Source organism: Paroedura picta, chromosome 14 (assembly GCF_049243985.1).
Source record: "Paroedura picta isolate Pp20150507F chromosome 14, Ppicta_v3.0, whole genome shotgun sequence".
In the NCBI taxonomy this organism is placed as follows: Eukaryota; Metazoa; Chordata; class Lepidosauria; order Squamata; family Gekkonidae; genus Paroedura; species Paroedura picta.
In genome coordinates, this window is record NC_135382.1 from 15,785,162 (window position 1) to 15,799,144 (window position 13,983).

A 13,983-nucleotide genomic window follows, 5' to 3' on the forward strand; every position below is an offset into this window, starting at 1 on the left:
TTTCACAGTAGGTGGACCTGATCCTGAAATGTATTTGGAGCTTCTCAGTTTTGACCCATTTATGTCCTTTCCCCTGTTGCTTGTCAGTCAAGGCAGTCTTAAAGGAGCCCAGGGGTGGGCAACAGGTGCATCCGGAAAACCACAAAAAAGAACTAAAGCAGATGAGAAGAGCCAAGCCCCACTGGTTGACCTTCCTGAGAGGCCTGCCTGCAAGCCCTTGGATGTGACAACTTCTACGGCCCTCTTTGCCCTTCTCAAGGTGGAAACAGGTGGGACAGACCCTGCAGGTAAGGAGACAGGCTTTGATCAGAGGCCTCCACATGCCGTCCCAAACACAGACAATGCCACCATTTTGAAATGGAGGAAGAAGATGCAAGTCCGTGGATGGTTTGGCATTTCACGCCTTGGAAGCCCTTACAAAGATTTCAAGGATGATAGGAGCAACAACAGGCTCAGATTGAGAACATTTCAACACACTTTTAAACACAGCTCACTTCTGGCCCTCTTAATCTTCCCCGCAATGACCTTAAGTTCTGTATTTGTAGGCCATGGTCTTATGCTTTTCCTATAGCTGTTTCAGCACTTTCCATGACACCGCCGTGATATGGATTACGGGACCTGGAAAATCATCCAGCAAAGCTCTTATGGGATTGTGCTACCAGGTTGCAGGTAAGAGATCTCCCCCAGCAATCCCTCTTCCCTGTCCATGTCTCCCTGCATGCAGAAATGTATCTTGTGGGTGAGAAGAAACAGAGAAATCCTCCGTGCTATTTAATTCAAACATGCTGTTTGCCTGCTTGGCCTGGAGTCACAAGAACTCCACTAGATGCTTCTCCCCAGTTTCTGCCTTAGTTCCCAAAGGTTACCAGGACAGATGACAGCTGCTGAAATTTAGAAGGGTGTAAAGGCGACTTAGGATGGTGCTGCAAATCTTGTACAGCTGCTGGCGGGGGTGGGGTAGGGGGAGTAATCCACTCCCAAAGTTTTATTCTTCTTCATCCAGTGGACTGTTCCAAATTAAGAAACAATCTCTCGAAATGCACAGTCTTTCATTATTCCACTTCTTCCTGGTCCAATAACCCCACAGCTTTTTTCTGAAAGTGAAGCGAAAAATCATGTTAATATCATTCTGGATGCGTTGGGATTTTCGGCAAGGCACTGGAACATTGAGACCAGTTTCACAACTGCCTCTGTGTATCAATTCAGGCACAAGGTGCCATCCATCAGGTAACAGAAGAGATTGCAAAAACAGGTGGGTGATACTAGCAGAAATACCATGCTGGATCAGGCCAATGGCCCATCCAGTCCAACACTCTGTGTCAAAGCCCAGGTGACATCTGGAGATTCACCAGTGGGGCCAGAACTCCAGAATCACTCCCACTGTTGTCCCTCCAAGCACCAAAAATACAGAGCATCACTGCCTCGGACATAAGCATTGAAGAGAAGCCATGTTGAATCAGGCCAATGGCCCATCCAGTCCAACACTCTGTCACACAGTGGCCAAAACCAAGGTTCATGTCAGGGAGACAGGCAACGGCCAACCAGCTCTGAATCTCCTGTGCCTTGACATGCCCATAGGTCGCCTTAAGTCAGCTGTGAACCTGATGGCAAAAGTTAAAATCCTACCCATCTCGAAACCAGCCCACAGTCCATCCCAGGTCAAGGTCAAAGATGCATGGGAAAAGGGGATCCTCAAATGGAGCTAGCCAGCTTCCTTACCAGTCCACCTTGGCTGCAGATCCAAGGCATGAAGTTCTCCTTGAGGTACTTGGTCCCAAAGCCCAGCACGAGATTCATGGGATGGTTGTCTACAGCAGTGAGTCTGGTGGTGACTTCCATCACGTAAGCCACTTTCGTCCTCTGGATGTGGGCCTCGGAGTCTCCTGTCGAGTCCACAGGAACTTCCTCTAAGACCTGATCTGCAATTCGTCCGAAGAATGAGTAGGACATCAAATCACAAAAGCTCAAATGGAAGTTCTTGTCTTTTTGCATCTGGAAACAAAACACAAAGCAACTTGTCAGAGTGGGGAGCGGACAGAGGGAGCCATTCTCCCACCAGAGTTGCCAATTGGCTTGGAAAATTCCAGGAGATATTGGCATACAGTGACTAAATAGCATCATAGATTCTATTTGAAGCTGCTGGTTCCTCTAGTGGAATTGACTGCTATATGCTGGGGAAAAAATAGAATACTAAAAAACCTCCAGGCCCCACCTTGAGGTTGGTAACTCTTCCCTCCACAGGCTACTCAACTGATTTCATGCCCAGGGTCGTGGGATGGACCAGCTCTTCTTCCATCACAAGTGACTGTGAGCCGTCAACTTGCTATGGGGCCCCTAGCGTTGTGTGAATGAGTTCAGCTACTCTGATGTCCTCAAGGCAATTTCAAAAACTGTGAAAACTTGGTGGCTCCTTCCGGGTGTCCACTCTGCGGCACAAAGAAACTAAACTGTTCGTCTCTAACTGAGGAGCGGAAGCCACGATCTCTGTCAAGGGCAGGCAGTGTGTGAATTCTTGGGACTTGTTCTGCTCTCCACACTGCAGCCTGAGAACTTTGCAACACGATTTGCCAGGCCTTGTAAGTATGTCGGCAAGGATGAGCAGTCAGGGTTTTAAGTAATGATACACGCAAACACACACAGTGAGATCCGGAGAGTTCCGTAGGGCCTGCAAAACAGAGTTGTTCTGCTAGGTCCTTGGCTGAGGCCTGAACTCAGACCGAGAAAGATCGTGGAGAGTTACCTTTTCCTCTAGTTCGTCTCCGGATTTTCTTAACATGGCCACTATTGTGTCGATGATCTTTTCTTCATCGTCTGGGGAAAAGACAGGAGAATAAATCTACAATGGCTAATTTTGAACTCAGGTAGTCCAAGAGAGATGCAAGCTGGCCATGGCAGTCCAGTGAACATATTTCATTCCGAAGTTCACAACGTCCCTTATTATGGTCTAATTCTTTCAAAATAGATGTAGGAAATCAAAATCCAAGCTGGGTCAGCCAGGACGGGCCCTTAGGCTTGTTACCTCGTTTTCGGAAGTAACCCTTCCTCAATGGCTGTATTCTTTCAATAAATGGTTGGTTCCATAATGATTCTGTTTTGATTATTCTTTCAAAGTATCCCAGTGGCAAATTGCTCTCCGTGTGACGGGGAGTTCCGTGTCTCTCGCTAAAGAGAGAATAATTGAAGGGGGCAGATTCCTAACCCTGGCTCTTAGTTACCCTCAAGGCTGGCCTGACAAGTGTTCTCAGTCCAAGCCTTCCGGGCCCCAGAATCCTTTGCATCATGGCAAGGAAGATGGCGGGACAGAATGACTTGGGCTGACCCTGATGGTCCCATTCCCAAATGGTAGTTCAGGGAGCCTTGCAGGTCCTTAGAAGTAGCTCAGGCTCCATCAGGCCAGACAAGCTTCCCTGCATGGTGGGGCCCTGATCCTAGGCTTCTTTAAAGTGCAGGTTGTGCACCAGGACTCCTCGGAATGTAAGGGACATGTGCAACTTGATTGCAGGACCGTGTGGCCAAAGTGCCCTTGCACACGCATGGCAGATCGACTGCAGGACACAAGAACTCTATGGCACATGGCCAAAGGTTCTCCTGCATGCCCATCTACAGGAAAGGAGGCCTTGAGAGCAGGGCCTTTTAAAACCTTAGCTCTTCAGAAGTGAGTGACAGATGGATTGTCAGGGGTGGCGGGTTACCTTTTCTGTCGTCCTCGTAAGGCACCGTTTTGCTGGGGAGTTTGGAGGGCCCTCCGCCGTCCTTCTCAAGGCTCATTGTGCGAAGTAATCCTCTACCTTCTATCGTGGAGCGAGACCTGGAATGATCCACAAGTTCAGCAAGTTTGTCTGCCACACGAACAATGTCCAAATCCTCTGTTTTAAAAAAAAGACATAGACATGCACAGTTCAGATTACCTAGGTATTAATCTTCCCGTCGATGCTTGATTTGGGCCCCCACAGTTTGCACCACCAACCCAGGAGACCGGGTGTTCAATTAGGCCGATTTGGACTTGAAAGCCAAGTTGTGGCATTATGGGCACCGAGGGGTGGGCACGTCTTGGGAGCCAGCCCTAACCGCCCTTCTCCCACCTGGGAATCCTGTACTTGCAGCAGAGTATACCTTTGACCCTTCATATTGTGTGTTCTGTTATGGAGATGAAACTGTTATTCGTTCATTGCTTCCACGGCTCTTAATGGCTTGTTCCATCTGAACCTCACAAGATCACTGTCAGATCAGACTGACAGACAAGGAATTGAGGTGGGGAACTGAGTCTGCATCTCCCATAGCAGGACATGGTGGCTAGAAATCTCTTGGGATCACAGTGGATCTCCAGAGATCCATTCACCTAGAGCAGCCTCTCTCAACTTTTTTACCATTGGGAAACCCCTGGAGCATTCTTCAGGCTTCTAGAAACCTCCCAAGTGGCATGAATATACAGAATATGGTTGGGAAGCATAGCTGTGGACACACCTACCTGGGGCCCCTCCCCTTCCCATCTACTCAATACCCATCATTGGACCATTAAGGGGGGGCTGGTCAGCAGGACCATATATGGCTGTATCATTAATTAATTAAAATGGAGCTCTTTTGCCAGGCGTTTGGTTGAGGCTGGCTGGAGGCCCCAGGGTATATGATTGGGCCAAGCACAAAACGCTGGGAGTCTGCACAAAAAGATGGAAGCCAAGCCAAAGACTCTGCTGTTTCTAAAACACAAAGGTCCCTTCTGAAACCTCTCTTGCATCTTGAAGGCCGAAGAAAGATCGAATCAGCTCTTAACTTTGGGCGAGAGATGTTCTTTGACCCCCATTTCCAAAGATGCTCTCAGCTTGGTTGGTGTTGTTGGCCCAGAGTGTCTGATGCTGCTTTCAAGATAAGGCCAGCACTAGACTAGTCAGCCAACATCTCCAACCAGATGCCTGGACAGACCACCCCAGTGGGGACCACCGACCTAATCCATTCAACAGCTTGGCAAAAAAGGTGTGGTCTAATTACTAGCATAATTTTCTGGCTGAAGCAGGCAATTCAAACCAGGAAAGGGTAGTATTACAAGTGAACGGAATGTAGCATCCTGGAACATATGGATGGGCACACCATCTCTACCATGTAAGGTTTATTTCCTATTTAACAAATGGGGAGAAGAACTCCCAGCAGAGAGGACATTCATCTTAACTATTGGCAACAACAAAAGGCAGCGAAAAATGAAACCCACCTTGAGCTTCTGCTGAAATACACACTGGTTTTCTTCCTATGCCTGCCTGTGGCTCTGGTTGCTTCCCATTCACCTCACTCTTCCCAGGATCCTCTTCAATTTGCCCCCGAAGACAGGGGGGAGACAGAAACCGCTTCCATTTAGATGATCCCTTTGTCTTCTTCTTCTTCTTCGTCTTCTTTTGGCTCTTCTTTTTGTCTACAGGAGGTTTCTCTAGGGATGCCTGTCCTTGGTCTGATCCCCCCTGGCCTTCGGCTCCCCTTTCTAGGAGTTGGCTGAATTTGCTAGCAGATAGCCGGCGCTGGGTGTAGGCCATCAGCACCTTGAATTCCACACTAGAGCCTTCCTCATCCGCCAAAGAGATGTCTTCCATGCTGGAAAAATTGGCAAAACTCATATTGCACCTGCAAAGATAAAATTCTTGAGTTACCCTTAACAACATTTACTGGAAATCCTTTGTATCGGCACAAATCATTGGAATTCCTCTGCAGCCTTTTGCTATGTGGAGAGAGAACAAGTTTAGAAGAGTAGGTTTTCATACCTCACTTTTCAATTCCTTAAGGAGTCACAACACGGCTTACAACCACCTCTCCCTTCCTCTCCCCACAATGGGCACCTTGCGAGGAAGATGGGCTGAGGGAGTTCTGAGAGGACTGTGACTGGCTCAGGGTCACCCAGCAGGTGTCACGTTGAGGAAGAAGAGAGGGATTTTGTGCCGCGCTTTTCTCTAGCCGAAAGAGTGTTAAAGGTCTTGCAATTTCCCTGCTTCCTCTCCCCACAACAGGCAACCATGTGAGGCTTGTGGGGTTGAGAACCATGACTGGCTCAAGGTCACCCAGCAGGTCTCATGTGTCTTGGGAGATTATAGTCACCTTCTCTTCCTCTCCTCACAACAGGTACCTTGTGAGCCAGGTGGGGCTGAGAGTGTTCTGAGAGAACAAAAACTGACCCAAGGTTACTCATCAGACCTCATGTGTCTCAAAGGGGCTGACAATTGCCTTTCCTTCTCCCCACAACAGACACCCTTGTGAGGTAGGTGGGACTGAGAGCTGAGAGAACTATACTGGCCCAAGGTCACCCAGCAGGCTTCGTGCGGAGGAGTAGGAAATCTATTCTGTCAGCTCTTAACCATGACGCCATGCTGCAAAATTAGAAATACCTGAGACCTTCCAAGGGGTTGGATCCGCTCATCTCTTTCACTCAGCCTCATCCAGTTTCCCTCTTTACTACAGCCCTTGATGGCCATGGCCTTTCTCCATGCAGGTCCCAGGATCTCCAGCATAGCTGTTCTGGGGTGCTCGGAGGAGACCCCTTCCTTCCTTTGTGGCCAGCAGAGAAGCTGTTTGGATGCAGCCCAAGGTGTTTCATTGGTTTTGCTTCCCTGGCCAACTGGAGATGTTGCTCCTCCCTCTGTGGCTTATAAATAACCTTTAGGGCTGCCAGACCCTTCCAGAAGATATTTATAATTAGATGTATATGGGGGAAGCCCTCTAAACAAATTTACGCCCTCCTAAGCCCATCAACTTCATTCATTCATTCATTCATTCATTCATTCATTCATTCATTCATTCATTCATTCATTCATTCATTCACTTTATATACCAACCTTCACTGTGACATCTCAGGATGGCAGGCACAAAACCAGTGGGGGATGGGAAAGGCACAAGGAACATTTGGAACAGTATGAACAAGAAAGGTTGTAAACAGTTAACGGTACAACATAGTGGTAATTGTGAACAGATGAAGGGGGTAACAGCAACAGGGATAAATTAGAGGTCAAGGTTGCCTGGTAAGGGGACAGGTTGTGGGGAGGTCCCATCACTGGCCTCATCTGAAAGCCTGGTGGAAGAGCTCCGTCTTGAAGGCCCTTAGGAACTGTTTGAGTTCCAATAGGGACTGGTCTTTGTTGGGGGACATGTTCTACCAGATTGGGGCCACGCCTAAGAAGGCTCTGGTTCTAGTTGAGGCCAGGTGAACTTCTTTGGGGCCAGGGATCACTAGGTTGATGGAATGGATAGAGCATCTTGTTCTTCAGGGAGTATATGCAAACAGATGGTCCTTGAGGTACGCAGGACCCTGACCACGTATGGCCCTTGTATCCATTAAACATCTTCATTATGCTGTGTGCTCATTCATGGCCCACCCTCTGCATATATTTGTGGACTTGGGATTCCTCTTCCATTGTGCCTGAGGAAGGGTGCTATGCACACAAAAAGTTAGCACCTTGAATAAAAATGTGTTGTAGCCGCTGGCCTCAAACTTTATTCCTTTAAAAGGAAAGCTATTGTCCATTTGCTACCGTGCTCCGCAGGAGGTGAATAAATGCTCCAGGCAGCATACTTGCATAGGCCTGCCATCTTTAGCGGGCTCAGCCTTCTGCAAATGCTTCAGAAGCCTCAACAAGGGCAGCTAGTGAAAGTCAGCAATCTTCATACCCATACAGGGCAGAAGACGCTCTTGCTGTTCTTTCTCATTTGCCCCGCCCTGGAACAAACAGTTAAAATGAAAGTTGTTTGAAGTGATGCATGGCTGGTTCATAGTTCACCTCCGTTGCAATCGGCACATGGCCAGAGCTGTCATAAACCCGTAACGGGGCTGCCCCAGGTTCCTTCCTGGTCCACAGACAAGGCTTTGTCACCCTAGCACAGGGGTAGTCGAAGTGCGGCCCTCCAGATGTCCATGGGCTACAATTCCCAGGAGCCCCTGCCAGCAAATGCTGGCAGGGGCTTGTGGGAATTGTAGCCCATGGACATCTGGAGGGCCGCACTTTGACTATCCCTGCCCTAGCAGGTAGGAGGACTGACAGTTCAACACCCTCCAAAAGAACTGCAAGAGGGGTGACTAGCGTCCCATTTGCTCCAAGCACCCCTCCTGTTAACCATCTGGTACCTATCTATAACAACAACAACAAAAGAATGTCCGTGTATGTACAGGCACATACACATACACATCTGTGGGAGGCATAGTTTAACAGATAATAAAACAATGTGTGGCAAAATTGCAGCCTGCTGGATCAGACCAGTGGTTCACCTTGTGCAGCTTTTCTCAACTTTTTTACCATTGAAAAACCCCTGAAATATTCTTCAGGCTTTGAGGAACCCCAGTAGTGGTGCAATCATGCAGAATATGGTTGGGAAGCATTGTGTACATACCCACCAAAGGTCCCTTCTCTTCCCACCCCCCCCCCCAGGCCCATCATTGGCCATTTTTTTTTGGGGGGGGGGTGGAGGTTGTCATAACCATATATGGTCATATCACCTCATAAACATTTAACAAATTTTAAAAAATTAACTCCTACCCATTCAGGAAACCCTTCCAGGACCATCAAGAAAGCCCATCGTTTCACAAAACCCTGGTTGAGAACGCCTGACCTAGTGGATCGGATCAGTGATTCAAACAGCAGCCAACCAGTCCCTCTGGACAGCCAATGACAGAGCATAGAACGGCCAAGGACTTTCTAGGAACATCAGAAGAGCCCTGTTGGATCAGACCGTGGTCCAGCATCCAGTCTCACACAGCAGCCAAGGAGGGCCAACCACGGGGCACAGAGTCCAAGGCCTTCCCCTGATATTGCCTCCTGGCTCCAGGATTCAGAGGATTAGTGCCCCTCAGACACCATGGCTAATAGCCATAGAGAGACATCTCCATGAATCTATCTGACCCCCTTTTAGAGCCGTTTATTCTTGTGGCCATCACTAAATCCCCCAGCAGTGAAATCTGCGTTTTAATGTTCATGAGAACTGCAGTGCAAAAACTGAAGAGCACTGGATTATCTGGACAACAACCCCCCCCACCCTCCACACACACACACACACACACACACACACACACACACACACTTCCATGCTAATTTCAGCAGAAGCAGCAATTGTTTGTTTGTGACAGGCACAACCGATCAGGATATAAAGGTGGGAGTTTCAAAATGGACCACTGGCTACACTATAGGATCCTCAGGGGAGTCACATTGTGAAAAGTGAAGGGGACCAGAATGTGACAGGGCCTGGATTGTCTCCAGACAACACTTCTGCTGTTTGTGGTGTTAGTGGTGGTTTACTCACTAGAACAGTAGTTCTCAACCTTCCTAATGCCGTGACCCTTTAATACAGCTCCTCATGTTGTGGTGACCCCCAACCATACAATTATGCAAGGGTTCTTTCTCAGAAATTAAACCGAAACTGACCAATGGCGTGAAGATCCATTGCTCATGATTACATATAAATTGTTTCCCCCCCCCCCCAGGGTTTCTGAGTTCAGTTCTGCCTCTTGTCCCGCCATGCCGATCTCGATCTTTTCCACTGCTCCAGACAGACAAACACTCTATCTCAATCTACCCCGCAAGACTGTTGTATGGATGGCGCCCCCCCCAGCCAAGCTGTTTGCCCTGCCGCAACCCCTGTGAAAGGGTCACTCGACCCCCAAAGGGGTCCTGACTCCCAAGTTGAGAACCACTGCACTAGAAACTAGGAAGATAGCAGCACAGATGGCACTGCCACACGTGCCCTCTCACTACCCGAAGGAGTATCAAAGTAACTTACAATCATCTTCCCTTCCTTTCCTGAGAGGTTGGCGGGGCTGAGAAAGCTCTGACAGAATAGCTTTGTGAGAACAGCTTTAATAGAGAGCCAGTTTGGTGTAGTGGTTAGGAGTGAGGACTTCTAATCTGGCATGCCAGGTTTGATTCTGCACTCCCCCACATGCAGCCAGCTGGGTGCCCTTGGGCTCGCCACAGCGCTGATAAAATTGTTCTGACGGAGCAGTGATATCAGGGCTCTCTCAGCCTCACCCACCCCACAGGGTGTCTGTTGTGGGGAGAAGAAAGGGAAGGCAACTGTAAGCCGCTTTGAGCCTCTTTCGGGTAGGGAAAAGCGGCATATAAGAACCAACTCTTCTTCTTCTTCTTCTTCTTCTTCTTCTTCTTCTTCTTCTTCTTCTTCTTCTTCTTCTTCTTCTTCTTCTTCTTCTTCTTCTTCTTCTTCTTCTTCTTCGACTGTGGCTCACAGTCACCCAGCTGGCTGTATGTGGAGCGGGAATAAAATCCAGCTCTCTAGAGGCCACTGCCAAGCTGGCTCTCCGGGTAGGTGGGAAACCTCCTCCCATTTCCACAGCCTATAGAAAACTAACTTGCCGGTGAGGGAGAGCAGGGTGTGTGTGATTTAGGGATCTTGACCTGGATCGCAAGCAGGTGCAAAATGCCTCTAAGAGGCTATCAGGTATTACAAAAGAACCTGCCCTGTTTCCAGAGCACGGTTTAATATTTAGTGAGGGAATTTTGGGGGCACAGGAATGGAAAAGGTACTCAAGGTGAAGAGGAGTGAAACTCTTGTGTCCAGAAGGAGGAGAGGAAGAGAAAGCGAAAGACAGCCCAGCCTCTGGCTGACTGGAAATGCCATGTCAGATAATGGCTGCGTGGAGGGAGGGGGGGGGCTTTAAAGGGAGGAAAGGGCATTTTTAAGAGAAAGGGGATGAAGGGGGTTTTCTATCTTCCGTTTGCATTTTCTCCTTAGATTAGGGTTCCGTGTTGGGAAAGATCTGGAGACTTGGGGGGTGGAGCCAGGGAGGGAAGAGATTTCCATGGGGTACAAAGCCAGAGTCCACTGTCCACAGTGACTCATGCTTTCTCCAAATTAGCTCTGCTGCCTTCACCCTTTCGCTCCTCAGCTTTTATTTTCTGTTTCTCTCCTGCCTCTTCCCCATTTTGCATGTCCTCTTTTCTGACTTCCTCATTAGCCTGCAGAGCAATGCAAGTTTCCCTCCCTGGCTTTTCTGGCTCCTTCCCTCCCCTGTCCTTTGTGTCCAGGAGTGAAGATATTAATTTGGGACCTAAAACGTCAGTCATATAAGAGGCCAAGAGGAACACTCAATAGGCCTCCCTCTACCCCTGGCAAGATTGGGAGAAGGGCCTTCTTATGATCTGGGCCCTCTTCAGTCCAAACCCACCCAGGAGGGTCTCCAGGAGAGATCAGTTCCCCTGGAGAAGATGGGTTCTTTGGAAGGCAGATTCTATAGCATTGTAGCCCACCAAAGTCCCTTCCCTCTCCAAGCCCTGCCCTCCCTCCCCCAAACCTCCAGGTATCTCCCCACCGGGAAACCTTCAGCAGGGAGCCAGGGAGTAAGGAAATAGAAGCGGGGCACTTAAATACCCAGTTTTCTATACTTCTAAAAAAAAAGTCTACCAACAAGCTGTACAAATAGCTTACAAGCGTACAATTTGATTAATTAATTTGATGATAATTGACTACCTGAGCTCAAAATTAGCCATTGTAGATTTATTCTCCTGTCTATTCCCCAGGCGATGAAGAAAATGTAATCGACACAATAGTGGCCATGTTAAGAAAATCAGGAGGCAAACGGGAGGAAAAGGTAACTCTCCACAATTTTCCTGTTTAGGCAGGGAATTCTAATGCTCACAAGCCGGGAAGTTTTCTGTCTTTTTGGCTTATTTTTTGTCTTCCTAAAACCCATCAGGCCAGTCGGTTCTACAGTTCCCTTTTCACAAAGCTTCGTAAAAGAAGGCTTCCCTTGAATGGGATAAAGACATCAGTTTGTAGGACAGGGTCAGCTGTCCGGTGTGGGTACCCCAGGTACTTCCCAATCTATCACCAGCAGATTGCATGGTTTCCCACTACAGCACATTAACTTGATGCTCTCCTACAGCACTGCTCTGAACATTAGAGGAAATGTGCATAGGCTCTACGTAGAACAGGGGTAGTCAAACTGCGGCCCTCCAGGTGTCCATGGACTACAATTCCCAGGAGCCTCCTGCCAGCGAATGCTGGCAGGGGCTCCTGGGAATTGTAGTCCATGGACATCTGGAGGGCCGCAGTTTGACTACCCCTGATGTAGAGTGTGCTCATGCTGAGCAAGTCTTATATTACATCTGGTGGATGTGCAGCTGAACAAGAAGTTTAAGTGCTACTTTTCTGCCCAGGTTTCTTTCTGCGTCCACACCTTAATTTCGGTTAATGAACCCAGTACTTCTTTAATTCATATCCTGTTTGCATCCTGCACCTGCACTCTGCATATATATTCTTTCTGGGATTTTTCTTCTCAAAATTGCAGGGTATAATTCTGCATACTAATGAGAAAAACAGGATTGCCCCCCAAAATTTCTTTTTTTGGTGCCACTGGTTGGTTTCTGCTCATTAGTCAGTTTCAAGAAAGGGGTCCCTTTGGATAGTATAAAGAGAGATTCTTAAAGTTTTTTTTTTACTTCCAGGTTGCCTGTGTAAACTCGCCTTAAACAAGAGTTATTGCATGCTCAAGCCATGACTATTCCAGCAAGTTGGAAACATGGTAAGTGTCCAAGAGACGCATTTGGATTAACAGGGAACTTCAGGGGGAGCTAAGGAAGAAAAAGGAAATGTCCAAGACATGGAGGGAAGGATAGACCTCTAAAGAATATCTGCATGTTACTAGGCACTGTAGGTCAGCCATCAGAGAGGCCAAAGCTGGAAGACAGCTAAGACTGGCCAGGGAAGCCCACTATAACAAGAAGAGCTTTTTCAAATATGTGATAAGCAAACAGAAGATAAATGAGGTAATAGGCCCACTGTTGGGTAAAGATGGACAGAGAGAAAGCAAGAAGGCTCAGTACCTGTTTTGCCTCTGGTTTCTCACTGGAGAATATGGACAGACCTAGGAATGGTAGTAGGCAAGATAAGATCTAGGGATGGTAGTAGGCAAGATACAGTATCTGGGAGGTGGACTAATATGGAGAGTGAGGTTGTCGAGAGGCAGCTAGTTGCACTGGATGAGTTCAGATCCCTGGGCCAGAAGGTGTGCACCTGAGAGTGCTCAAAGAACTTTCTGGAGAGCTTATGGAACCTTTGTCCATCATCTTCAGACCTCCTGGAGGACTGGAGGTGTCCCAGAAGACTGGAGAACAGTGAATGTTATCTCAGTTGTCAATAAAGAGGGGAGAGATGACCCGGGAAACTACAGGCCAGTGAGCCTGTCCTTTGTCTCAAAGAAGTTATTGGAGCAGATATTAAAGGGGGCGATCTGCAAACATCTGAAGGACAACTTGGTGATCCAGGAAAGTCAGCATGGATTTGTCTCCAACAGGTCCCGTCAGACCAACCTGATCTCCTTCTTTGACCAAGTGATGGGCTTACTTGATCATGGAAATTCAATAGATGTTGTTTACCTGGATTTCATTGACGAAGGCTCATCTTTAGTTCTGAACCCCACTGATTCTCAGCCTTTTGGCTAAGATCTAGCATGTAGTTCTGAACCCTAATTCTCACAAGACTTAAGGAGGGCTTATAAAAATATATATACCGTAACTATTTGAATCCAGGAGCAACATCGAGATCATCCCCTGCTAGTGATCAGGGGTGACCTGGCTTTCCTCTACCAACAACAGCTTAAGCTTTGAGAATCAAACCCCCCATTTGTAAATGTTTCAACTCCCCAAAGTGTATGCCCTGAAACTCGTCTTGGTCTCTAAGGTGCTATCAGATGCAAATCTAATTCTTCTACCACTTAGAAACCCTCAGCGAACTTTTCCAGCTACCCCAGAAGGGAAATTACCCAAACAAACCGTCAGTCTTCTCTGTGGACTGCAAAACCACTCCAATCTCTCAGTACTGGTGATCACCCGAGAGAAATCAACATTTCTTAAAACCAAACAAAAGCCTGTTCAGAATGTTGTCGCTTGCTGGCACCAATTTACAACCCTGATAAGACAGGAACGGCTCCAGTTCTCATTTAACGTTTTTTTTAATCAGCTTTAGAGTCTAGCAACCGTTGAAGATAAGTCATGATTCATTCTTAAGCCC

At 47.9% G+C, this 13,983-nt stretch overlaps 1 protein-coding gene and 1 long non-coding RNA gene across 6 annotated transcripts in view; one reads left to right on the plus strand and one right to left on the minus strand.

Moving 5' to 3' along the window:
• The window catches only part of BCL2L14 (BCL2 like 14), a 26,612-nt gene continuing 12,629 nt past the window's right edge, over nt 1-13,983 (minus strand). For 3 of the 4 annotated variants that reach the window (XM_077310670.1, XM_077310669.1, XM_077310671.1), the window contains exons 2-6: nt 5,204-5,607; nt 3,693-3,866; nt 2,741-2,811; nt 1,720-1,992; nt 1-1,094 (exon numbers count right to left, since the gene is read on the minus strand). In XM_077310670.1, coding sequence (XP_077166785.1) covers nt 1,053-1,094; nt 1,720-1,992; nt 2,741-2,811; nt 3,693-3,866; nt 5,204-5,607 — 964 coding nt within the window. In that variant the 3' untranslated portion in view covers nt 1-1,052. Of the gene's footprint in view, nt 1,095-1,719; nt 1,993-2,740; nt 2,812-3,692; nt 3,867-5,203; nt 5,608-13,745; nt 13,768-13,983 lie in introns of those variants that run through there. The other variant, XM_077310672.1, reaches the window with a different exon arrangement.
• The window catches only part of LOC143823927 (uncharacterized), a 20,389-nt gene continuing 17,880 nt past the window's right edge, over nt 11,475-13,983 (plus strand). For both annotated transcript variants that reach the window (XR_013226649.1, XR_013226648.1), the window contains exons 1-2: nt 11,475-11,563; nt 12,420-12,496. This is a non-coding gene — a long non-coding RNA (uncharacterized LOC143823927). The remainder of the gene's footprint in view (nt 11,564-12,419; nt 12,497-13,983) is intronic.